General features: G+C 37.1%; 1 protein-coding gene across 2 annotated transcripts in view; it reads right to left on the reverse strand.

Moving 5' to 3' along the window:
• ME1 (malic enzyme 1) overlaps window positions 1–27322 on the reverse strand; it is a 205091-nt gene that overhangs the window by 97661 nt on the left and 80108 nt on the right. Inside the window, exons 4-5 of one of the 2 annotated variants that reach the window (XM_065911534.1) lie at window positions 20595–20670; window positions 17462–17623 (exon numbers count right to left, since the gene is read on the reverse strand). In XM_065911534.1, the coding sequence (XP_065767606.1) occupies window positions 17462–17623; window positions 20595–20670 (238 nt within the window). The remainder of the gene's footprint in view (window positions 1–17461; window positions 17624–20594; window positions 20671–27322) is intronic. The other variant, XM_065911535.1, reaches the window with a different exon arrangement.

Consider the following 27322-nt stretch of genomic DNA (forward strand, 5'->3'; position numbering starts at 1 on the left):
AAAAGCATTCTTACATTTTCATTGTTATTCTTAGGTCTTATTCTTGAGGAAAGAAAAGGTATTACGATCTCTCAGCTGTGTTAAATTTAGATTTTACAGACAAAGTTTACCACCCAGAAAAATAACAAAGTTTTGAAGTATCATATTAGCTTAGTAAATGGAAATACAGCAATTCCTTAGATCTATTTTTTGTTTTTGAAAGAAAAATCTTAAACACTTTGATTATATCTTTAATATGATTGCTGACTGATGTTAAAAACTTTTTAGTCTTAAATAAAACTTTACACAGTTTAAGTTTTTCCAAAACTAATATATATCAGACAACACTACTCTGTTTATGCTTTAGAATGTGTAATTTTATTAAATCAGTTATTAATTGAGGTATAATTTATAGACAGTAATATGCACACATTTATAACAAAAGCTCTCAGTAAACTAGGAATAGAAAGGACAACCTGAGCTTGCCAGATAGCTCAGATGGTAAATATCTGCCTACAATGTGGGAGACCTGGGTTCGATCCCTGGGTCAGGAAGATCCCCCAGAAAAGGGAATGGCAACCCACTCTAGTATTCTTGCCTGGAGAATCCCATGGACAGAGGAACCTGGAGGGCTCTAGTCCATGGGATTGAAAAGAGCTGGACATGACTGAGCAACTAAATTTTCTTTTCTTTCCCCAACCTAGTAAAGAGCATCTGTGCAAAACCCACAACTAACAACCCCTAAGACTGGAAACAAGACAAAGATATTTACTCTCATTATTTCTATCAAATGCTATATATACTAGAGATCCTAGCCATTATAGTTACACAAGAAAAAGAAAAAAACAGGAATACAGATTGGAAAGGAAGAAACAAACTTTTTATTTGTACACACATGATCATATACATGGAAAATACTAAAGAATCTATGCAAGAAATCCACTAGAAAAAATACATCAATTTAACATGAATGTAGAATATAAGGTCAATTTACATAAAGCAAATGTGTATCTATATACTAGCAATGAATAGTTGAAAATGAAATAAAATACATGACTCCACTTACAATAGCACTCCAGAACACGAAATTCATAGGGACATATTTAACAAAATATGTGCAAGGCCTATATACTGGAAACCACAAAATATTGCTAAAAGAAATTACAAAGACAAACTTTTTACAGGTTGGAAAACAATGGCAATCTGTGTGATAAAAAAAAAGAAACAATGTACAAACTTATCACCGTCAGTAATCTAGAAAAGAGAAAAATGTACTTAATGAATTTATAAAACTGACTAAAAAGATTTTCAGGAATAATGTTGAATGTGTAAATTGGCTGTATGCTAAGGCTAAAATGGATAAGAACTATAGAAGGAAAGGTTCAATCTCTGAGAAAAATTTAAACAAACTATAGAGGGCACAAAATTTGTCTGTAAAAGATTTCTAAAGTAAAATAAGGCCAGCAGCCAAAGATCCAATTAAGTACGTGACTGTAACAACTCTATTGAGAATCCTTGAATGATTTCAAGTGGAACCTAAGAGACTTAGGTTCTGAAGAGATTTTTGTCTAGTTCAATGGGGCTGGTTCACAGCACACTGATATGTCAGCCAATATAGGGGAAGGTCTGTTTTGAAAAGAACTGTGAGTAGGGCCTTTATCTAATGGAGGAGACTATAAAAGCTAAAAAAAAAAAAAAAAAAAAGTAAGGGTACTGCACTACTTGGATTAATCGATACAGGGACACTTCAAAATGAAAATACTTCGCTGGGTCCTCAACTATCCACAGGCAAGAAGCATGCTGAGAAAGTTATTCAGGATGCAACACAGCTATTTCTTATGGAAAAGGAAGAATATCTCAGAGGACATAACCAAGAACCCAGACAGCAGAGCCAAAAGCACAAAAGCAGAGACAAAAGAACAATGAACTACAGAACCACATTCTGAGGAAATGAAACTGGACCCGATTCAAAGAACATTCCCTGTCCCTCAAGTAGGTGGCCTGGCAACACGTTCAGTGCAAATTCAGAATTGCTATGAACCACTTAGTGTTATATGATTCTTATTCCTGCCATTCTGGATGGGAGTGTTTATTGTGGTTGTTCTGTCCTTGCCATCCACTGTATGTCTGGTATGTGGGAACAGATAAGACCAGTCACACACCACAGAGCAAAACACAAGAATATTCATTTGCATCTAGACCTGATTTAGATGATGGGATCCTGAACTTTGGGCCTGCTGTTGCTACTGGGATGACATTTTTGGAAACCTAGGGTGGAGACGAGCATATTTTACCTGCAGAGTGTGAACAATGTGTGAAGAATGAGAACCTATAAGAAGGATGAGAATCTATATGTCCCAAGCATTCCACCCTCCCTAGCCATCTCAGGGAATCATGATCATTAATAAAGTAGTAATTATTTTAAGTCACTACCTTTAGATAGGTTTGTTAAAGATAAACAATATGATTTTGCAGGTATACTTATATTGTTAAGAAGGTTAAACCATGTGAATTACTTGAGTTGGAATTTGCTTAAAGTCAACAGGAATTATAGCCCAGTTCACATCTGGTGTCTTAGAGTAATTACTAATAGCATTCTCTCTCACTGTGAAACTGCCTTGGTTTGGCCAATACATTGTTGGTCATCCCACTTATAATGTAATGCACAATGAGTTAAGGCCTTCTGGCAAGCTGGAAGTTAACATATCAAATCATAAAAATGTATTTCACATGAAATGTAGACTCTGAAACTGAGTGCTGTTGTAAAGCCCAGCTGTTCCTTGAAGTCTAAAAACTTTAAACAATCTACTGGCAGTCTTCTGAACAGCTGATGTTGAAGTGCCAACGAGCGATTAACGGCTGCCAGAATTAAAATACTTTCTCCATGTCTGGGATATATTTGGACTTCTAAAATGTGAATCAGAAAAGGAACACAATTGAGAAAAGATGTCACACGTTTCTCTGTATTTGTTCTCTCATTCTTTCCCATGTTAATAATTAAAGTATATTATAAAGAAGTCTGGCTACAGTGAAGTGTCAATTATGAAGATCTATGAACAAGATAGCTTTTGAATTAAATCAGGAAGTTAACAAATTCTTCTGGCCATAATGTCTCTGTCAAAAATTACTATTTTTTTAAAAAAATTTCATGATAATTAAGCCTTCAATAATGAGTGCATTCTTGGAAAGTTGGCTGACAAAAAATAACATCTACAAAAAGCAATTTAACAAGATTATCCCATTTTAATAATGGCTCCACAGACCAGGTAGCCTGGCACAGAGGTGACATTAATTTGTCGGATTAAAAACTTCTCGCAGCCAAGAGTAAACACGTAACAGATGTTTGTTGGAAAATAAATGAAAGACTTGGTATTAAGCAAACATTTAAAAAAAAGATAGACCTTCTTTAACAAGATGTGTCACATGCAATGCATTTGTTGTCACTGAAGACTTACAAAGACTTAGAAGCATGTGAAAAGGAAAAAAATTAGGGAGAGTAAAGAATAAAGCATATGGAAACACAAGAAAAGTTCCAAAGAGGAGGTAAGGAGCGCGTATATTGGTAAAGTTAATTATTTTAGTTCTTAGCACTGCCTCAATTCTGAAACCTTGGAAATTCTGATTTGAAGTTAATAGTAATCACTGTTAACTTTCACCTTGTTCATATTTCTCACATTTCTACCTTTCTCATCTAAAATTTCTGAAAATTGCAAAATATTTTCTTAAGATTTTAAGGCATTAATGTACAGAACAGACTTTTGGACTCTGTGGGAGAAGGCGATGGTGGGATGTTCTGAGAGAATAGCATTGAAACAAGTTTACTATCAAGAGTGAAACAGATCACCAGCCCAGGTTGGATGCATGAGACAAGTGCTCGGGGCTGGTGCACTGGGAAGACCCAGAGGGATGGGATGGGGAGGGGGGTGGGAGGGGGGATCGGGATGGGGGACACATGTAAATCCATGGCTGATTCATGTCAATGTATGGCAAAACTACTACAATACTGTAAAGTAATTAGCCTCCAACTAATAAAAATAAATTTTAAAAAATCATTATAAAAAAGTAGTACTTCCCCTCAGAAAATTTGAGAGCACTATAATGTAAAATCAAAACCAAAGAAACCAATAAGCTCTACCCATTCAGAACTACCCACCACTAGCACCTTGATACATATTCTCTACATCTATGCATATACAATATTATCTGTCCAAATTGGGGACAATATTTAGGCTGTTTTATAACCCTTTTCAAAATAAGAATATATTGTGAAAAGTCTTCACATCACTCACTAGATGATTATTTTTAAAACTTGTGATCTGTACTGGAACTCTACCTGTCTAGAAAGGATGAACAAATTTCCAATCCCCATACTCCACTGACATAGATAGTAATAAACATGTTCATTTTGGGGTAGCCAAAGGAAAGATTTTATCTTTCCACGTATGTATGTGTGTACACATATGAAATATAAGAGCAACATATAATATATAAATATATTTTTGTAATCTTAAAGTAGTATGCACTTATGTTTCTCTTCTAATATCATTAAACATTTTTCATAAGTTTATTGACTATTTTCATGTCTTCATTTTAAAATTACCTATAACCATGTTTTCCTAGGCAATTTGTATACTGCACATTTAGCATTTTCTTATTAACTTAGAAGTTTTCTTTGAACACTAGGAACATTTAAAATCTTTATCTGCCATAAATGTTATGAATATTTCCCTTTTCAGCATTTATTTTTAAATTACATTTATAATATATAGTTAATCATACTCTATGCTGCTATTTACTCATTCTTTTCAAATAAAAGACCAAATTCTGCAAAGAAGTTATGTAAAATTTTTGTTGTTTTGCTGGTTCATGCCATCAATATGATTAAGCAATCTTATGGCCAATGGTCATCAAGAGTCTAAAGTAATACTTCAAGTGTCAGCACACATATGAGCTGGCATGAAATGTTAAAAAGCTGTGGAAATAAAAATGACTAAAATTTGACTGTGATTCAGTAAGTCTGGATTAGAGCCCGGGATTTTGCATTCTTAACACATCCCCTCATTAATTCTGAACTGAACATTCAAGAGATGTACACTGAGAACCACTTAAGTTATTAAGCTAAAATAAAAGTACTCTACTTCCCTAAAAGTTCCTGTCTCAGGTAAATTTTTTTCCATTTTAGTTTATATAACAGGCATTTCTAAGATATATCCCAAACTTCAAGGAATTCCTGAGACTTATAGTGCATATAAAACCAAACTGAAATCCCCATTCTCTTTCCCAAGGCATCGGTGTTTCCTGCTTCAGAAAACAGATGAATAAATCCCTGATATAATACATCGTCACCCTAATTTAGAGAGGGTGAGCTAAGAGGAGACCGTGAAAAAGTAACCATGTGACAATACAGACCAAGTTAGGCAGTGAGGATTATCTTCTCTCCTCTAACTTTACTATAAAGATTGAGTGAGTGAGTAAGTGAAGTCACTCAGTTGTGTCCGACTCTTTGTGACCCCGTGGACTATAGCCTACCAGGCTCCTCCGTCCATGGGATTCTCCAGGCAAGAATACTGGAGTGGGTTGCCATTTCCTTCTCCAATAATGATTAGGAGTCATTTAAATGCAGGATCACTTGTCTAAAGCGGCAAGCATAATATGAAAAGACAAAGATAAAAAGTGAAGAGCCTTGAGAGAGAAATGCTGACAATCTAGCTGGGACCACTTGGTAGACAGAGTAATGAAATGCTCCTCCCCACAAACCTGTAAACATGTTACCTTATGTGGCATTAAGACATTGTAGATGTGATGAAGGGTGAGTCCTTAAAAGTGAAAAAACCTTTTCTGGCTTTAGTCAGAGAAAGAAATGTGATGACAGAAGCAGAGTCAGAGCAACACTACATTGCTAGTTTTGAAAACAGATAAAGGGGACCATGAACCAAGGAACAGATGCAGCCTCTAAAAGTTGGAAAAGACAAGGGTGTGGAACTCAGCCCTGCTGACATCTAATGATTTTAGCCTTTTGAGACTTGTGCCCTTTAGCATTATAAGGCAATATATCTGTGCTGTTTTAAGCCACTAAGTTTGTAATAATTTGTCATGGTAGCAATAGAAACCTAATACTGACCATGTTCTAATGTCAACACTGACTTCTGTACATGAGTTGAAAAATACATGGCAGGTTCATATAACAGAAGATCTATAAGGTTTTTATTTTGTTCAGTTTCTGTCCAACAAGCTGCTTCATGCCAAACATAAAGAGCTCTTTCCAGAACACAAGTAGGAACCTCCTCAGTGGAAGAGACTTCAACTTTGTGACTTCAAGTTCCATCACAAGATCTAGATATTTCTAGATCTTGATACATTGTACACAACATCTGAAGGCCAGACTGAGTATAAAACCAGATCAGAAAAGCTGAGACCTGGAGCAATGGTTTAATAAAAAGATAGAGACAGACTATGTAGATACAATAATCTCCTATTCATATTGCCCAGGGCCTCTTGAGAACTGATCATGTGTTAGAGGCTCAACTGGATTTACAACCTCCCCAAATTCGTAGGTTCAAGTCCAAATCCCAGTATCTCAGAATATGACTGTATTTGCAGACAGAGTATTTAAAAAGATAATTAGGTTAAATGATGTCACTAGGGTGGGCCCTAATCCAACACGACTGGTGCTCTTATAAGAAAAAAAATTAAGACACAGACACACAGAGGAAATAACCATGTATAGATACTGAAGGAAGACAAGCCAAGAGAAACCTTAGAAGAAACGGACTGCTGATACCCTGATCATGGATTTCTAGCCTTTAGAACTGTGAGAAATAAATTTTATTGGTTAAGCCACCCAGTTTATGGTACTGTTATAGCAGCCCTAGCAAGCATACCCCACATGACACATGCAGCAGTGTTTAAGACCTAACAACACATGGAGGAGTGTGGAGGGTCCACAAGGCACATTTACTCACATTTTTAGTAAAATATTAAGCTTTGATATTGGGCACTTACTTAAAAGACAAATGATAAACATAACTTTGAAAAGATTTGTCAACAGCAAGGGAAAAAATAAAGTATGGCTCCTCTTAAAAGATAAAAACAATTTACTTCAAGTAAAAGATAAACTTATATATTTATATATATATATTTATATATATATATGTGTACACACACACATACACACACACACACACACACACACACACACACACACACACACACACACATATATATTTTTTAAGTCACTCAGTCGTGTCTGACTCTTTGTGAACTCATGGATTTGTAGCCTGCCAGGCACCTCTGTCCACAGAATTCTCTAGGCCAGCATACTGGAGTGGACAGCCTTCCCTTCTCCAGGGGATCTTCCCAACCCAGGGATTGAACCCAGGTCTCCCACATTGCAGGCGGATTCTTTACCATCTGATCCACCAGGGAAGCCGCTATAAAAAGATTTGGCAACAACAGGGAAAAAAAGAACTAAAGTATGGGACCCTCATAAAGTGAAGTGAAAGTCGCTCAGTCGTGTCTGACTTTGCCACCCCAAGGACTATACAGTCCATGGAATTCTCCAAGCCAGAATATTGGAGTGGGTAGTCTTTCCCTTCTCCAGGAGATGTTCCCAACCCAGGGAGCGAACGCAGGTCTCCTGCATTGCAGGCAGATTCTTTACCAGCTGAGCCACAAGGGAAGCCCATTCTCTTAAAAGACAAAAACAATTTACTTCAGGTAAAAGATAAACTTTATATAGCAACTGCTTTACAGGTAAGTTAAACGTGGACTATGAAATAACAGATTAGAGATAAGATGAAAACACAATCATCCTACCTAAACAAATGCTTTGCATTATTAACTTAAAAAATAAGAGTATGTTTTAGTCAAGTGCTTCTGCAGCTCAGTTCTAGTCTCTTCATTCTGTAAACTTTGAGTTGTAAGCTGCAGAGATTTAAGAAGTCAGAAAGTGAGGACTGTCTTATCAATCAGCTGTTAATTTCTTTTCCACTTTCAGTACTACTCAATATAGGTATTCATGATAAAAGAAGAAAACATTTGTAAAATAATTTATTAAAAAGGGATCTAATCCTCAAGAAATTTTCTAGATTATTCTGGAAAAAAAAAAAACCTAAATGTAGTGATCAATTAATCTTGCATTTTTATTATAAAGTATAAAACTGAACAGAGATCCACCAAAGGGATGAGATCAAAAACTGCTATTACAGATATTTTGACTACAAGTGGTTTTTCCACATGTGAGAGTGGAACACAAAATGGCAACATAAAAACTACATTTTCCACAAACCCATCAACTCAACCATATTTTAGTGAAGTAAATTTTTTGTCTTCTCAGTAAAGTAGTAGTGCAAGGATAAAGAGAACAGAGTGTCAATATGTGTCCAAGATAGGGGAATAGGAAGACCCTAAACTCAACCCCACAGACACACCAAAATGACAACTCTTTACAGAACAAGTATCTGTAAGAAAGAATTGAAGTCTTACAGAAAAGATTTTCTACAAAGAAAAAGACAGGAAGAAGCACAATGAGACAGATGAGGGGCAGAGACAAGATAGTTAGGACCCATACCCCTATGTCAGCCACCAAAAATAGGAATATCATATTCAGAGGTTCTTCCCAAGGAGCAAGGGGTCTAAGCCCCAGCCTAGGAGTTCTTTACTGTGAAGATGAGTCCCCAGAATATCAGGCTTTGAAAACCAGTAGGTCTTCTATTTGGAAGAGCTGGAGGGCAGCAGGAAACAGACTTGGCTCTTAAAAATAAAACCAAAGTCTCACACACTCCAATTTCCTATCCAGAGGCAGTAGTTTCAAAGGGGGGCTGGGTCCAACACACTAGCTAATCTTAGAGAGCCACCTAAATATGCAGGAAGCAACTGGAACTGCCCTCAGGGAAAGAAGTGCTGCCAACAGCCGCTCGGGAGAGCTCATTCTACTATGTTAACACTGGCTCTGGCAAAGCTCCATTTTGGTCTCCTCCCGCTAGCTTATTAACACCAAGGTCAAAGCCCCACACTCCAGCAGGCCAGCATTAGCCACAAGTTCCCCAGCTGCACAGCCAGCAACGTAGAGACCCAGCCTCACCCACCAGCAGGCTGGCAGCAGTCCAGTGCAACCCTGTGTCATGCAGCCAAATGCACAGGAAGCCTACTCTCCTGACCAACAGGCCCAGAGCCACCTCACGAGGCACAGCCTCACGGTCAACCAGCGCAGGAACCAGCCCTGACTACCAGCATGCTCATAGGAGCCGACCCTGTCAAAACAGAAGGATGCACCCAGTCCACACAGGGCATACCCTTACAACATACAGCTGCTGGGCACCCTAGCACATCTCCCACATAACCAGATATAAAAGTGCCAGCATCTGTTGGATCATAGAGAAAGCAAAGGAATTCCAGAAAAACATCTCCTTCTGCTTCACTGACTACAATAAAGCCTTTGACTGTGTGGATCACAACAAACTGTGGAAAATTCTTAAAGAGATGGGAGTAACAGACTGCCTTATCTGCTTCCTAAGAAACCTGCATCAGGGTCAAGAGGCAACAGTTAGAACTAGACATGGAACAAGAGACTGATTCAAAATTGGGAAGGGAATACAATAAGATTGCATATTGTCACCTGCTTATTTAACTTATATTCAGAATACATCATGCAAAATGCTGGACTGGAGGAATCACAAATTGGAATCAAGACGGCCAGGAGAAATACCAACAACCATAGACATATGGATGATACCACTTTAATGGCAGAAAGTGAAGAGGAAATAAAGAGCCTCTTGATGAGGGTAAAAGAAGGATGTGTAAAAGCTGACTTGAAACAACGTTAAAAACCTAAGATCATGGCATCCTGTCCCATTACTTCAAGGCAAATAGAAGGGAGAAAAGTAGGAGTAGTGACAGATTTTCTTTTCTTGGACTCCAAAATCACTGCAGACAGTGACTGCAGCCACGAAATTAAAAGACATTTGTTCCTTGGAAGAAAAGCTATGACATACCTAGACAGCATATTAAAAAGCAGAGACATCACTTTGCCAACAAACGTCCATATAGTCAAAGCTATGATTTTTCCAGTAGTCATGGTACGGAAGTGAGAATTGAACCGTAAAGGAGACTGAGTGCCAAAAAATTGATGCTTTCTAATTGTGATGCTAAAGAAGACTCTTGAGAGTCCCCTGGACTTGCAAGGAGATCAAACCTGACAATCCTAAAGGAAATCAATCTTGAATATTCATAGGAAGGACTGATGTTAAAGTTGAAGCTCTGCCGGGAGCTGGCACATGAGATCCCACCCATGACAAGGTCATGAGGGAGAAAACCTGACAGGCAAGGCGGATCAGGTTTTCAGGGATTCCGAAAAGCTGCCCCCGGCACTCACCTTAAAGATGATATCTGTCTTTCTGATGCTTGCTTCAATAGACTACTCCCTAATTTCTGTGACACACGCAGAAGGCCTTCCCAGATCTCTTCCCAAATAAGAATCAATATAGAACTTTAATCAATAAGTTTCCCGGGTGGTGGTATTTTATGAGATTATCCAGGGGGAAAGGAGTGTTTTAATTTAAACTCCTTTGCTGGTATTTTAGTTTGTTTAGCAAATGCGTTTATGCCCTTGGTACTAATATGCATGATGGCTTATAATATCCTAATCATAAAACAGCATAAAGAACCTGATTATATAAAAGCCCTAATAGACATAGAGCCTTTTTGAGGGGTGAAGGAGTCCTATTAGAAAACATAAGAAAAATTATTCTAAAGGTGGTTATTGGGTTAACATTTGCTTGCTGTGTTTTCACTCTTAATATGCTAAGGTTGTGCAGTGGAAGCCATTGTTAATATAGTTATAGATATAGAATAATAAGAGCTTAGCCCTAGTATGGTACCATGAGATGATTATCAACTGTTAGCCAGTACTAACAGTTGCTGCCTCATCAAAGTCGCAGAGTCAATGTGGGGTAAGCTTCTTAGATAAACGCAACTGACAACTTCTGCAGAAGGATTAATTTTTATGTTAACAAGGTTATACTTCTACTCTGTACTGTTGTCCTATGAGACTGCTACCTTTCAGTTAAGGTTACCATAGAAACGGAAAATAGGTTTACATTCACCTGACTTGCATAAAATGTTAATAGGTCCCAAGGCCAGAAGATAATGTACAAGACCCTCATAAACAAAGAAGTATGCAGAAAACACTCTGGTTTCGTGAAGAACAAGCTGATGTAATGTTAAACTATCTCCCCCTTAGAGATGTACTAACTTAGGGTATAAAAGCTACGGTAAAAAATAAAGCATTGCCAGACCCTTCCAGACTCGGCTGCACCCCCGTCTGGTCACTCTTTCTCTCTCTCTCCCTCGCAGACTTGGCCCTATCAAGGCTGGCCCCACGTGTCTTCTCTCACCAATGCCATTCATCCCGAGGGTACCCCCTGGATCCTGCCGAGGCTGGATCCCAGCAAAGCTCTAACAACAACTTCAGCCACCTGATGCAAAGAGCCAATTCATTGGAAAAGATCCTGATGCTAGGAAAGATTGAAGGCAAAAGAAGGGGATGACAGTGGATGAGATGGTTAGATAGCATCACTGACTCAAGTACATGAATTTGAGCAAACTCTAGGAGATAGTGAAGGACAGGGAAGCCTGGCATGCTGCAGTCCATGAGGTTGCAAAGAGCTGGATATGACTTAGCAACTGCAACAACATGTGCTACTTAAATACTTAAAACAAGTATTAATAACATAAAGGGAGAAAGCAACAGTAATAATAGTAAGGCACTTTAACATCCCACTTACATCAACAGACAGATCATCTACACAGAAAGGCAATAAGGAGACATCACCCTTAAACAACACACTAGACCAGATGTACTTAATAGATTTATGAAACATTCCATCCAAAACCAGCATAATGCACATTTCTTTTCAAGTGCACATGGAACATTCTCAGGAAAGATCACAAGTTAGACCACAAAACAAGCCACAGTAAATTTAAGAAAACTGAAATCATATCAAGCATGTTTTCTAACCACAATGCTATGAGACCAGAAATCAACTACAAGAAAAAATGCAAAAAAAAGCAAACATGTGGAGGCTAAAATATATGCTACTAGACAAATAATGGATCTTTGAAGAAATCAAAGAAGACATCAAAAAATGCCTGGAGATAAATGAAAATATAAACAAAATGATCCAAAATCTATGGGATGCAGCAAAAGCAGTTCTTAGATGGACGTTTATACTGATACAAGCTTCCCTCAGGAACTAAGACAACTCTCAAACAACCTAACTTTATACCCAAAGGAGCTAGGAAAAGGATAAGACATCCCAAAGTTAGTAGAAGGAAAGAAATCATATAGGTCAGAGCAGAAATAAATAAAATATAGAAACTTAAAAAAAAAAATCTATGAAATTTAGAGCTGGGTCTCTGAAAAGGTAAACAAAATTGATAAACCTTTAGCCAGACTCATCAAGAAAAAAAATCCAGAAGGTCTAAGTCAATAAGGTCAGAAATGAAAAAGAAGTTACGACAGACACCACAGAAATACAAAAGATCATAAGAGACTACAATAAACAAATAAAATGGACAACTGAGAAGAAATGAATAAATTTCTAGAAATGTACACTATCCCAAGACTGAATATGGAAGAAACAGAAAATGTGAACAGACCTAATACCAGTAATGAAATTGAAAGAGTAATTTTAAAAATTCGCAACAGATGGCTTCAAAAGTAAATTCTACCAAACATTCAGAAAAGATTTATAACCTTTTCTCTATGAACTATACCAAAAAACTGCAGAGAAAGGAACACTGCCGAACTCCTACAAGGCCAGTTTCAATTTGACGCCAAAATCAGACAAAGCTATCACAAAAAAAGTAATTACAGACCAATATCACTGATGAACACAGACACAAAACTCCTCAACAAAATACTAGCAATCTGAATCCAACAATACATTAGAAGGATCATACACCATAATCAAATGGGATTTATCCCAGGAGTGCAAAGATTCTTCAATTTCTGCAAATTAATCAGTGTGATATACCACATTACCAAACTGCAGAATAAAAACCATATAATGTCAATAGATGCATAAAAAGCTTTTGACAGAATTGAATACTCATTTGTGATAAAATTCTCCAGAAAGTGGCCATACTGGGAACTCACCTCACTATAATAAAGTCCATATGTGACAAACTCATAGCCAACATCATTCTCAATGGTGAAAAGCAGAAAACATTCCCTCTAAGACCAGGAACAAGACAAGGATATCCACTCTCACCACTTTTACTTAACATAGTTTTGAAAGTCCTACCCATGGCAATTCTACAAGAAATAAAAGGAATTCAAATTGGAAAGAAAATAAAATTGTCACTGTTTGTAGATTAAATGATAATATGCATAGCAATGGGACTTCCTAGGTGGCACTAGTGGTAAAAAACCTGACTGCCAATGCAGGAGACGTAAGAGGCACAAGTTCGATCCTTGGGTTGGGAAGATCCCCTGGAGAAAAGAATGGCAACCCATTCCAGTATTCTAACCTGAAGAATACCATGGACAGAGGAGCCTGGCAGGCTACAGTCCATGGGGTCACAAACAACTTAGCACATACAGAGCAAATTCTAAACGTGCTATCAGAAAGCTCCTAGAGCTCACCAAAGAATTCAGTAAAGTTGCAGGATACAAAATTCACACACAGAAATCTCTTGGATTCTTATATACTAACAACAAAAGATCGGGAAAAGAAATTAAGGAAACAATTCCATTTACCATCACATCAAAAATGATAAAACACCTACAAATAAACCTATCTAAGGAGGTAAAAGACAGAAAGCTGTAAGACCCTGATGAAAGAAATTGAAGATGACATAAACTTATGGAAATATATAACATGTTCATGGATTAGAAAAATTAATGTTAAAATGACCATTCTACCCAGGGCACTGAATAGATTCAGGGCGATCCCTATCAAAATACCATGGACATTTTTCACAGACCTAGAACAAACAATTTAAAGTTTTCTATGGAAACACAAAAGAACTGCAACAGCCAGAACAATCTGAAGAACAGAGATGGTGGAATCAGGACCCCTGACTTCAGACCATATTAAAAACTGTAACAATCGAAACAGCATGACACTGGCACAAAAACAGATGCACAGATCAGCTGAATAGAACAGAGAGCTCAGAAATAAACCCCACATACTTATGGTCAATCAATCTATGACAAAGGAGACAAGCATATGAAATGGAAAAAAAGACAATCTATTCAATAAGTGCTGGGAAAACTGAACAGCTACATGTAAAAGAATGACATTAGAACATTCTCTAACATCATACACAAAAATAAAATCAAAATGGATTCAAGACCTAAATGTTAAGACTAGAAACTATAAAACTCCCAGAAGAAAACATAGATGGGACACTCTGACATAAATCATAACCATGCTTTTGAGTCTGTCTCCAAAAGCAAAAGAAACAAAAGCAAAGATAAACAAATCAGATCTAATTAAACTCAGCTTTTGCTCAGGAAAGAAAAGCATCAACAAAGCAAAAAGGTGACCTGCTGAATGGGAGAAAACATTTGCAAATGATATCAATAAGGGGTTAATATTCAAAATATAGAGGCAGCTTACATTAAAAAAACAAATCACCTGATTAAAAAATGGACAGAACTGAATAGATATTTTTCCAAAGAAGACATACAGATGGCCAACAGACACATGAAAAGATATTTAACCTCACTAATCATCAGAGAAATGCAAATTAAAGCCACAATGGGAAATCACCTCACACTTCTCAGAATGACTATCATCAAAAAGACCACAAACTACAAATGTTGGCAGGACGTGCAGAAAAGGGAAGCCTCATACACCACTGGCAGGAAAGTAAATCGGTGTAGCCCCTATGGAAAATAGTATGAAGGTTTCTCAAAAGACTAAAAACAAAACTACCTAATGGCCACACAATTACACTCTGGTTATATACCCAAAGAAAACGAAAACACTTAGCTGAAAAGATACATGAACCTCAATGTTCATAGCATTATTTATGATTGCCAAGGTTTGGAAGCTACCTAAGTATCCACAAGAGATGAATGGATAATGAAGATATGGCGTTGAGTGCGTGTGCATGCACACACATACACACACTGGAATATTACTCAGCCATAAAAAAGAACGAACTTTTGCTTTTTATAACAACATGGATGGACTTGCAGGGTATTATGCTAAAGTGAAAGTCAAATAAGTTTGACAGAGAAAGACAAATACTGTAAGATATCATTTATATGTGGAATCTCAAAATAAACTAGTGAACATAACGTAAAAGAAACAGACACAGGTACAGAGAACAAAACTAGTGATTATCAGTATGGGAAAAAAATGGTGTAAAAGACAAGAGAGGGATAGGAGATTCAGAGGTCAAACCTACTATGCATAAAATAAATAGGTTACAAGGATATATTGTATATCACAGGGAATATAGCCAATATTTTATATAATAAGAACTATAAATGGAATATAATCTTTAAAGATTGTGAAACTGAATTACTATGCTGTACACTTGAAACTTACATAATATATAGTAAATCAACTATATATCAATTAAAACAAAAATAAAAACAAAACCCCTAAGGTACTCAGCAAAAGCATTTCTAAGAAGAATGTTGATAGCAATATATGTCTACCACATGAAACAAGAAAAATCTAAAACCATCTAACCTTACACCTCAAGAACTACAAAAAGAAGACAAAACAAGACCCAAAGAAAGAAAAAATCATAAAGATGAGAGCAAAAATAAATGAAATAGAGACTAAAAAAACAGAAAACACCAATGAAACCAAGAGTTGGTCCCTTGAAATATAAACAAATTTAATAAACCTTTAGTCAGACTTATCAAGGAAAACAGAGAAAGGGCCCAAATACATAAAAGCAGAAATAAAAGATGAAAAGTTAAAAAAGAGACACCACATAAACACAAAGGATCATAAAAGATTACTATAACAATCATATGGCAATGATATGGACAACATATTAGAAATGAATAAAATCTTAGAAATTTACATCTCCAAATGACTTATTATAAGAAATGAAATTGAATCAGTGATAATAATAATAATAAATCTCAACAAATGAAAGTATAGAACCATGAGGCTTCACAAGAAAACTCTATAAGACATTTAGAGAAGAGTTAACACCTATCCATCTCAAACTTCCAAAAACTAGAAGAGAAAGAAATCCTTCCAAGCTTATTCTAAAGGCCACTATCACCTTGATATAAAAAAATAAGACAAGGATGTACCATACAAAAAAGAAAATTAATAGCTAATGTCACTGATGAACATAGAAACAAAAATCCTCAACTAAATATTAGCAAAACAAATTCAATAATACATCAAAAGAATCAAACACCATAATCAAGTGGGATTTATCCCAAGAATGCAACTATGGTTCAATATCAGCAAATTAATGTGATGTAACATATCAATGTGAGATACCACATTAACCAATTAAACAATAAAAAAAGTCATATAATCATCTTGACAGACGTCAAAAAGCCTTTTAACAAAATTGAACATCCATTAATGATAAAACCTGAACACAGTGGGTACAGAGAGAACACACCTTAACATGATAAAGATCTCATTTGATGATGACATTCTAGGCCTAGGTTTGATATTTGCATGCAACTTTTAAAAAGTCTATCTTAACTGACCATTATTTTTCATCTCTAATTCAGAAAATTCTACTTTAATTTCTAGCATCTATCACCCATGTGTGTGCTCAGTTGTCTCAGTTGTGTCCGACTCCTCGTGACCCTATGGACCGTAGCCCGCCAGTCTCCTCTGTCCATGGGATTCTCCAGGCAAGAATACTGGAGGAGGTTGCCATGCCCTCGTTCAGGGGCTCTTCCCGACCCTGGGACTGATCCCATGTCTCTGATATCTCCTGCACTGGAAGGTGGGTTCTTTACCATTAACGCCACCTGGGAAGCTCATCTATCACCCACAGCTAACCCAAGTATTACCAATTACAGATGAGCAAAATTATGTACTACTTAATATATAACTTTAAGATTCTATCAATGCAGTAAAGAGAAATGCTAAACTCCAAATAATCTACTGCAGACTTCAAGATATACCACTGACTATACTTAATAAATTTCTGTCTATTATAAAAATAATAATTTTTAGAAAGTAACTATGATACCCTAAAGTAAATCATATACTCTACAGAATAATGGGGTGAGTGCTTACTAAAGGATAATAAAACACTAAAGAAGCTGGTAAAAGATTATTCACATTATAGAAAAGAAGAAAAGGAAAGGAAAAGAGAATGAATAATTTTTCTCATAAGAGTTGAGGGATGCGTTTGAGGAGAAAGAATCAAAAAGAAAAAAGATGAATTTCATGAGGTTTCTAAAATAATCTCAAAATGCAGGAATGGTACTACTTTTTAAGGTGTGTAGCTATTACAGACTTAAAGTGTTTACCTCATTTTCCGTTCCCACGTCCAGCATGACAGGCAAACATTGTTGTGGGTTCATCCCTCCACAAGCTGTATACAGAGCCAGTTTACCCACGGGGATGCCCATTCCATTACAGCCAAGGTCTCCCAAGCCAAGAATACGTTCTCCATCAGTCACCACAATAGCCTCAAATAAAAAAATATATATATTAATAGATGTTTGCAAATCCTGGGGCACAGTTCCTACTCTCTATTTCTGAAGTTAAATATTTATGCAATGAAATACTAAGTTGTCAGAAAACATAAATGATGGATATGATTTTATATGATCAAAAATGATGGAAATGATTTTCTATAATCATTAAGTGTAGAAGAGTGGGGAGAATAAATTGAAAACATGTATTTTAAATGTATTTGTAAAATATATGCATATGATCAATTTGATTGTTTAAAAATAAAAAGACAAGGTATGCCCCTAAAGATTCAAAGAGCTCAAAGAACTCAGACTTCAATCAGGAGGAGTACATGGGCAGAGTACAGGTAAATAAAAAGCTCAAACTGGGAAATAAAGTGAAACTTACGACAGCTTGGAAACTATTCACATCCATTTTGAATACCATTAGAGGAGAGCCCATGATTAAATAGCACATAATTGCTGAGGAGTCCCCAATGCTCTGATCTTTAGTTTATGTATCCTCCTAATTTCACAACAATGCTGATTCATCCTCTTTAACTCTTATTACACTGGATACTATTCTACCAAGAACGGTCTATTGCTATTCTTAACTGACAGTAGAGTACTACTAGACATTGGGTTTTTTTTTTTTTTAGTTTATTTCTAATCTAAGTTTATTGTAATTTATTTATAATTTCAGTTTATTTTTATATCTAAAAAGCATGCATTTTAATCACATGGAAATTTTAATCCTAAGTAATTTGTTGTCTTTATCGAAATTAATGGATCTATCATCTTTATTCTGTAATTCATGGCCATTATATGAATTTAAGCAAAACCAATTTTGTGAGACAAAATTTCTTAGATTTGCTACAAACTACTACACCTGTCATATCCATTGAGCCTAGAATAAAATGTCAGTTATTTGACTTTGGATAAACTGATGAATTAAAGCTTCTGTTTCTTATGTATAAACATGGGAATTAAAAAAGATACTTTTCAGAGTAGATGCATGAAATTAGGAACCAACTGTGTTTTGCTCACCACCGTACACCAACACCTAGCACAGCACTTGGCACATAGAAAACGATCAACAAGCATTAGTCAGTTGAATAGATCTATGATTCAACACTGAAGAAGGGAATGGCAAGCCACTTCAGTATTCTTACTTGAGAGCCCCATGAACAGGATGAAAAGGCAAAAACATAGGGCACTGAAAGATGAACTCTCCAGGTTGGTAGGTGCCCAATATGCTACTGGAGATCAGTGGAGAAATAACTTCAGAAAGAATGAAGAGACGGAGCCAAAGCAAAAACAACACCCAGTTGTGGATGTGACTGGTGATGGAAGGCCATGAAATTAAGACACTTAATCCTTGGAAGGAAAGTTATGACCAACCTAGATAGCATATTAAAAAGCAGAGACATTACTTTGCCAACAAAGGCCCATCTAGTCAAGGCTGTGGTTTTTCCAGTGGTCATGTATGGATGCGAGAGCTGGACTGTAAAGAAAGCTACGCACTGAAGAATTGATGCTTTTGAACTGTGGTGTTGGAGAAGACTCTTGAGAGTCCCTTGGACGGCAAGGAGATCCAACCAGTTCATCCTAAAGGAGATCAATCCTGGGTGTTCATTGGAAGGACTGATGTTGAAGCTAAAACTCCAATACTTTGGCCACCTGATGTGAAGAGTTGACTCATTTGAAAAGACCCTGATGTTGGGAAAGACTGAAGGCGGGAGGAGAAGGGGATGACAGAGGATGAGATGGTTGGATGGCATCACCGACTCAGTGGACATGAGTTTGAGTAAATTCTGGGAGTTGGTGATGGACAAGGAGGCCTGGCGTGCTGCAGTCCATGGGGTTGCAAAGAGTCGGACACAACTGAGAGACTGAACTGAATACAATGAAATCATGATATACAAGAACTTACCACAGTACCTGATACATTACAAATTCTCAAAAATATTGTAGGCATTAATACTATTATTATCATAAGAACTAATGAACAGAATCATAGCATTTTAGAAGTAAAGGGGAATTTTAGTATATTCAGTCTATCCCTCTTATTTTCTATCCCTCTTCTACCCCTCTGAAGATCAGAAAACTGAAATAATTTGCCTCAGGTGATTTATCTGGTTAATGTCAAAGAACCAAGACCTGAGTGTTTACTTTTTCTACCACACAATAGTGCAGAATATATACAAAAATTTTTGAGACCTTTTCATTTAGTTTTCTATTCACCTATATTATGCAGCTCTTAAAGAACTGCCTTAAAGGTAAAAACATGGGAGAGGAGGGTGAAAATTATATTTGCATATTCCATAAAGCTGATCTCTGTCAAATTTCCCACGTCTCATTACAAAGGGTCAATATGTTAGGCTGTTTTGGAGAAGGCAGCTTGAGACACCAGCATTCAGTTCCCACCACCACCACATACTACTGTGTAATCCACCTGGGCCTTCCTTTCCTCATGGAATTACCATGATACTAAATAGATGAGTTAATCTAGATAAAGTGTCTCACTCAAAAAGCTACCAAATGTCAGATACAACTGTTATTCTGTTTTCATTAGCTTCCTCTCTCCCAGAGGAAGTCCCATGAGATACTTGAGGTTACCATGATAAAGAAAATGAATTAACAGATGTTTTTTTGCCCACACTGATTCTTCTAAGTAGATGATCAATTACAAAAGAAATAAGAGTCTGCTTAAAGAAATTCAGGTACTACGTCAACATTTTTTCAACACTTATCATCACTTACAGTAAATAAAGAAATACTAAAAAATTTGGCAGAAATAAAGGGAAAACTTAGAATCTAGATGGTATCAGGATAAAATTAATCCACTATGCAAAACTCAATGGGATATAAGTTGAAAAGCTAGAGAATGATACCACTACCTAGTATTGTGAAAAGGGTCAGTATGTTATGGGACAGGAAAAAGAACAAATGTGCCACAGTGGAAAAAAAGTGCTAACTAACTTACCTTGATGACATCTTCTGGCCATGCATTAAGAACAGAAGAAATATGTCCTCGGTCATGGATACTAATAAAGAGACCTCTGACAGGAAAGAAAAAAAGAGTAATTTTAATTTACTTCAGACTTGTCAAACTATCAGGAACATTTTTTTTTAATTTTTAAATCCATTTACTATATCTCCAAGCTGGTTTTATATCTTCAAGCTGGTTTTAGAAAAGGCAGAGGAACCAGAGATCAAATTGCCAACATCCGCTGGATCATCAAAAAAGCAAGAGAGTTCTAAAAAAACATCTATTTCTGCTTTAACGACTGTGCCAAAGCCTTTGACTCTGTGGGTCACAATAAACTGTGGAAAATTCTGAAAGAGATGGGAATACCAGACCACCTGACCTGCCTCTTGAGAAACCGATATGCAGGTCAGGAAGCAACAGTTAGAACTGGACATGGAACAACAGACTGGTTCCAAATAGGAAAAGGAGTACGTCAAGGCTGTATATTGTCACCCTGCTTATTTAACTTAAATGCAGAGCACATCATGAGAAACGCTGGGCTGGAAGAAGCACAAGCTGGAATCAAGATTGCTGGGAGAAATATCAATAACCTCAGATATGCAGATGACCCACCAATATGGCAGAGAGTGAAGAAGAACTAAAGAGCCTTTTGATGAAAGTGAAAGAGGGGAGTGAAAAAGTTGGCTTAAAGCTCAACATTCAGAAAACTAAGATCATGGCATCTGGTCCTGCCACTTCATGGCAAATAGATGAGGAAACAGTGAAAACAGTGGCTGACTTTATTTTTCTGGGCTCTAAAATCACTGCAGATGGTGATTGCAGTCATGAAATCAAAAGATGCTTACTCCTTGAATGGAAAGTTATGACCAACCTAGACAGTATATTAAAAAGCAGAGACATTACTTAGCCAACAAAGGTCCATCTAGTCAAGGCTATGGTTTTTCCAGTAGTCATGTATGGATGTGAACATTGGGGCTATAAAGAAAGCTGAGCGCCAAAGAATTGATGATTTTGAACTGTGGTGTTGGAGAAGACTCTTGAGAGTCCCTTGGACGGCAAGGAGATCCAACCAGTCCATCCTAAAGGAGATCAGTCCTGGGTGTTCACTGGAAGGACTGATGTTGAAGCTAAAACTCCAATACTTTGGCCACCTGACGCAAAGAACTGACTCATTTGAAAAGACCCTGATGCTGGGAAAGATTGAGGGCAGGAGAAGAAGTGGACAACAGAGGATGAGATGGTTGGATGGCATCACCGACTTGATGGACATGGGTTTGGGTGGACTCCAGGAGTTGGTGATGGACAGGGAGGCTTGGTGTGCTGCGATTCAAGGGGTTGCAAACAGCCAGACACGACTGAGCAACTGAACTGAACTGAATTATATCTCCATTTTTACCTGTAATTTTTATCAAAGCCATTAAATGTATTTCCATTTTTATCAGTAATGTTTACCAAAATTATTTCCTTAAACAAATAAGGGACAGGAATCTTATAAGTAAGGTTATTACTTGCAATATTATTAGTTATCATATTAAATAATATATTGACATCTACAATAAAGGTAGGTTAATCCTTATAACACATATTCTTAAGTATTTTTAACATTCCCAGTTTTTATACATAGTTTAAATAGCACTATCATTTCTCCCATAGATTAATTTACAGTCTTCATTAAACAAGATAACACATGTAAAAGCACTTTGAAAACCAGCATGAAGCATATGTACAGAGGCATTTCACTGTATATTCCATTATTACATATTTACAGTGTGAAGAGGGGACCACCTATAGGAGTGGGCTGAAGTGACAAACACATGCTGAGCAGGCCTTTCACGTGAAAATTACCTGTGAAACCCTGAGTCCCCGCCAAACCGAGTTTAAGACTAATCCCTCTATCCAAAACTTTAGTCTTTCTTGTCCCCTCAATCCTCAATCAATTCAAGTCAGATGCTAAAATTAATGTTGTTAACATCGTTAAGGCACTAAAATTGCTGTTGTTGATGTCATCGTTGATGTATTAAAGATAACATCATTGCTATTATAGATAACAATATTAACACAGAACCTTCGATTATTTCTCTAAGGCAAGAAGAGCTAACAGACCCCCAAGCCATGGACCACCTGGCCAAAGAATCCAAATCAGAAGCATCCTGACACTGGAAACCATGATTTAGGAATGTAGTTAAACATAAGATGATGACTGACCCCAGCCTCTGTTTTTCCCTTTAAAAACACCAACTCAAAGACCAAGCCTACCCCCACTCCTTTGTTTGACTTCCTGCAATAAATCCTTTGCTGTAAACTCCTGCTCCCAGAGCTCAGCTTCACTTGACTCTTTGCTTTGTGGTCTCAGCTGTTTGTAACTCTGTTCTTCACTCTCAGTTTTAACTCTCAGTCTTTAACAGTGCTCTCCTATGGCCTCCCAATTCCTATGAAAGCTTAACAAGGAACTTTAAAAATTAAAGTAAAACATGTGCAGATGTCTTAATATTGCAGCAAAAACATAAATGAGTCAACAGTCTTTGGCACATACCAGTCAAACAGGCCTGCAAGAGTTAAACAATCTTGGTTATTCTTTAGCTGTTATTACTAACAAACACTTGTAGCTAGACTTGTCCTTCACAAAGCTATTAATAATTACTCTCTGACTCCATATAGATTACACTCTGCACCTGGCATTCTTCTCCCCCTTCACTCTGTTGTACCATTCTGATAGCATTTCAGAAAGAAGGTCACAGGCTGATCACTTCAGGGACACCAGACCCAGTTGCTGAGCTGCATGATCTCAGCTGTGGCCACTTTGAAACTTCGCAAAAGGAAAAACAAAATACAAGATCTTCATTGCTTTGAGCCTTATCACCTATCCACAGACTACAAGCCCCAGGATATAACTTCTATTTCCAGGAATGGGGAGCACAGTCCTCGAGGTGCTAGTCTGCTGTGATTCCACTTTGCCAAGAAAAGATAAAGCCATTTTTCTATTTCTTCCAAACTCTGTTTCGGCATTTTCATTCAGCACCAGTGGACAGGGGGGTCAAGATTTTGGCAACATTAACTTCACTTACAAGTTTTGCTGTAGTATTGTTAAATCCGACTCAAATGCAGAGAGGCACACACAACAAATACACAATCTGAACAACTGTTTAAGGCCACCTCCTTCTACTCTGTCTCCTTCAGAGCAAAACCCCACAAAGACGCGTATGTTCTTACTGCCTTCATATCCTTACCTCCCAGTCTCTTTTCACTGTTAATTAGGCTTTTCCTCCTCACTTCTCCCCCAAAATAGCTCTTCCCAAAGTCACTGCTGACAGACAGCTGATATAAACAAAGGTCAGCTCTCAACTCTCACCCTCTTCAATATCCCAACTGTGACTGATCTGGCTTTCAGGGTCGTGTCCACAGTGAAGATTTTCAGATGTCTGTCTTCCACCAAGACCACTCCCTGGGGCTCCAAACTGTAAATCTAACTAGGTACCTAAGCCCTCTCATCACTCAGGCATCAACTCAAACTGGGGTTCCTCAGACAGGACTCTTCCGATAACAGCAGTCCAAGCACCTCCACTGGAGGATTTTTACCATTGTCATAATACCTTTATGTCTCTGAAGTTCCCTTACCTATTTTCTCATATGTTGGCCATCTGTCTCCTCCCTGCCACTGCCCACCCCGCCCCCCACCGTCCAGGACACTTATACACACAAAGCAGCAAGTCCCTTAAGTAGAGAGACTCTGTTTTGCTCATATTTATAAGCCCAATGTCTATATTGGCACATAGTACCCGTACCGGCACATAGTACCTGTCCAACAATATGTGCTGACGTCAAAGTGCTGAAAAAAATAAACCTTCTAAGTTAAAAAAAAAAAAGTTTTTAAGTTCAGAAAACATGAAGCAAACCCAGACTTATACTGACTTGAGTAATCCAAAATTATATTATGATAGTAAGTGACACAGGCAGATGACTGATGACCATCTGATTCAACAAAAATATTAATTTACCAAGTTGGCACTAAATTACATCCTTTGCTGTTTATTTTTTGCTGTTTCATACGAAGTTATTTTCCTTTTCCAGAATGATTATAAGCTCACTATAAATTATATATTTCTTTTGGAACCCTGTCATATCCAAATATGCAATCAACAAGGTCTCAATAAATAACTGTCACATTTATAGGAAATATATTTGGACAAAGAAGGCAATGCTGTTGAATTAGCTAAAATGTTCTTGGCAATGTACATTAAATAATGTTTCTTGGGAACTTGTTAGATAGCCAAGGTTTTCCAAGTAACAGTGGTCTCAGGAAACAGCATCTTTGTTTTAAACGAGAGGGACAACGAATATACTAAAATTTGCATCAGTTAAATGCCCAAGTTTATTGTACAAACATATGAGTGCAACTTCAGTGAAAGAGCCATCTGGACACTTGTAATCTCTTGCACTGAGCAGATTCATTTATGCAAAAGTGCTTACTTTTGGAGAAAGCTCAAAAAATGAAGAATCTGTAATGTCCCACCAAAGTCTAGCATTTTGATAGAATAATTTGTAAAACTTCCTGGAATGTCTCCTTGATGAGAAATTTAATAAGATGTCCAGAAGTGTGTCAGCAAAGACTCATGCTTCCTGGTATAAAAACTGGAAATGAAACATTAATCTCAACATACATAAATATATACATTCATAAAATGAAAAGTTCAGACAAGAAAATAATCTGTCAATGATATTTTTTAATGAATGGGATTACAATAAACATATTTTCTTGGTCCAAGTTCTTAATTCATCAATTTTTAAAAAATACTTAATCTTGATTCAAAGCATATTAACCATGCCAATTAAAATATTCATACTATTGTGTCTATTTCATGTTATAACTGAGACAATTTAAAAATGTGGATCATTTTTTCTCAGATTTGCACTTCAAACTTTTCTCATAACCTCTGATATTGTATATATTCCACTCTCAAACAGATCTGTTAGATAAGATTCTTACTTCATGTTGTCTCACATAACATCTCTAATGAAATTAATTTCATATCAAAATAGAGTTCATTTCTAACATGCAACTTTCTGTGGTAATCAGACTTATATATTTCCTTATGGAAATGAATTCATGACTGCTCCTGACCCATAGGAGGAAGCAATCATTCTACAGTTTTCAATAGTAATGCTCTCCTACAGAAGCTGAAGAAATTTAGACCCTGTACTTTTCACAAAATTTGAATTTGCATTAGTGAGCCCCAGTAGCTAACTTAAAGTTGAGTTACTCCAGCAGGTCTGGGCTAATGAGAAAAGAAATGTGCCCACAAAAGCTGTGTTGTGCAGGGCTCAGTCATGCCTGACTTTTCCCAACCCTATGAACTGTAGCCAGTCAGGCTCCTCTGTCCATGGGGATTCTCCAGGCAAGAATACCAGAGGGCGTTGCCAAGCCTTTCTCCAGGGGATCTTCCCAAGCCAAGGACTGAACCCAGGTCTCCCACATTGCAGGCAGATTCTTTATCATCTGAGTCACCAGGGAAGCCCCATTATACTGCAGTGGGTAGCCTATCCCTTCTCCAGGGGATCTTCAGGAATTGAACCAGGGTCTCCTGCATTGCAAGCAGATTCTTTACCAGCTAATTCAGGTAAAATGAAGTTTCCTATCAGGAGAGACCTAGGATAAAGATGCAGAGTTAAGAATCATATGCCTGGAGTCGAAAGAAATAAAAGAGAAAGAAGAGAAGGTCAAGGAGGAAATATTACACATTATACATCTTCTAGAAGATTAGGTTGACTAACAAGAGTCCTTGCAAAAAAAAATCTAAGACAACTAGTGTTTCTGAAGCCATAGGAAGTCACAGGAGGACAATGTTAAGAAAGGTTGGAACAAGAAAATATAGGCACATGAAAAGATGCTCATCATCATTAATTATTAGCGAAATGCAAATTAAAACTACAATGAGGTACCAACTCACACAGGTCAGAATGGCCATCATTATAAAGTCTACAAGTAACAAATGTGGGAGAGGGCATGGAGAAAAGGGAACCCTCCTATACTGTCGATAGAAATATAAATGAGTGCAGTCACTATGGAAAACAGTATAGAGGTTCCTCAGAAGGCTACAAATAAAAATATCACATGGTCCAGCAATTCAACTCCCAGGCACATATCAAAACAAAACTATAATTTGAAAAGATACAACAGCAACAGCACTAGTCACAATAGCCAAGTTATAGAAACAACCTAAATGTCCATTGACAGATGAATACACACACACACACGAACACACACACACGGACTTCCCAGGTAGTGCAGTGATAAAAATCTGTCTGCCAGTGCAGGAGACACAAAAGACATGGGCTCAATCCCTGGATTGGGAAGATCCCCTGGAGGAGGAAATGGCAATCTACTCCCATATTCTTGTCTGGAAAATCCCATCGACAGAGGAGCCTGGTGGGCTATAGTCCAAGGGGTTGCAAAAAGTCAGACACAACGGAGCATACACACACAATACACACACAATGAAATATTTCTCAGCCTTAAAAAAGAATGAAATGATGCCATTTGCACCATCCAACGGATGGACCTAGAGATTTTCGTACTAGACAAAATTAAGTCAGAAAGAGAAAAACAAGTACTATATGATATCACTTACATGTGGAACATAAAATATGACACAAATGAACATATCTACAAAACAGAACCAGACTCACAGACATAGAGAACAGAGTCGTGGTTGTCAAGAGGGAAG

The sequence above is a fragment of the Muntiacus reevesi genome, chromosome 19, assembly GCF_963930625.1.
Source record: "Muntiacus reevesi chromosome 19, mMunRee1.1, whole genome shotgun sequence".
Lineage (NCBI taxonomy): Eukaryota > Metazoa > Chordata > Mammalia > Artiodactyla > Cervidae > Muntiacus > Muntiacus reevesi.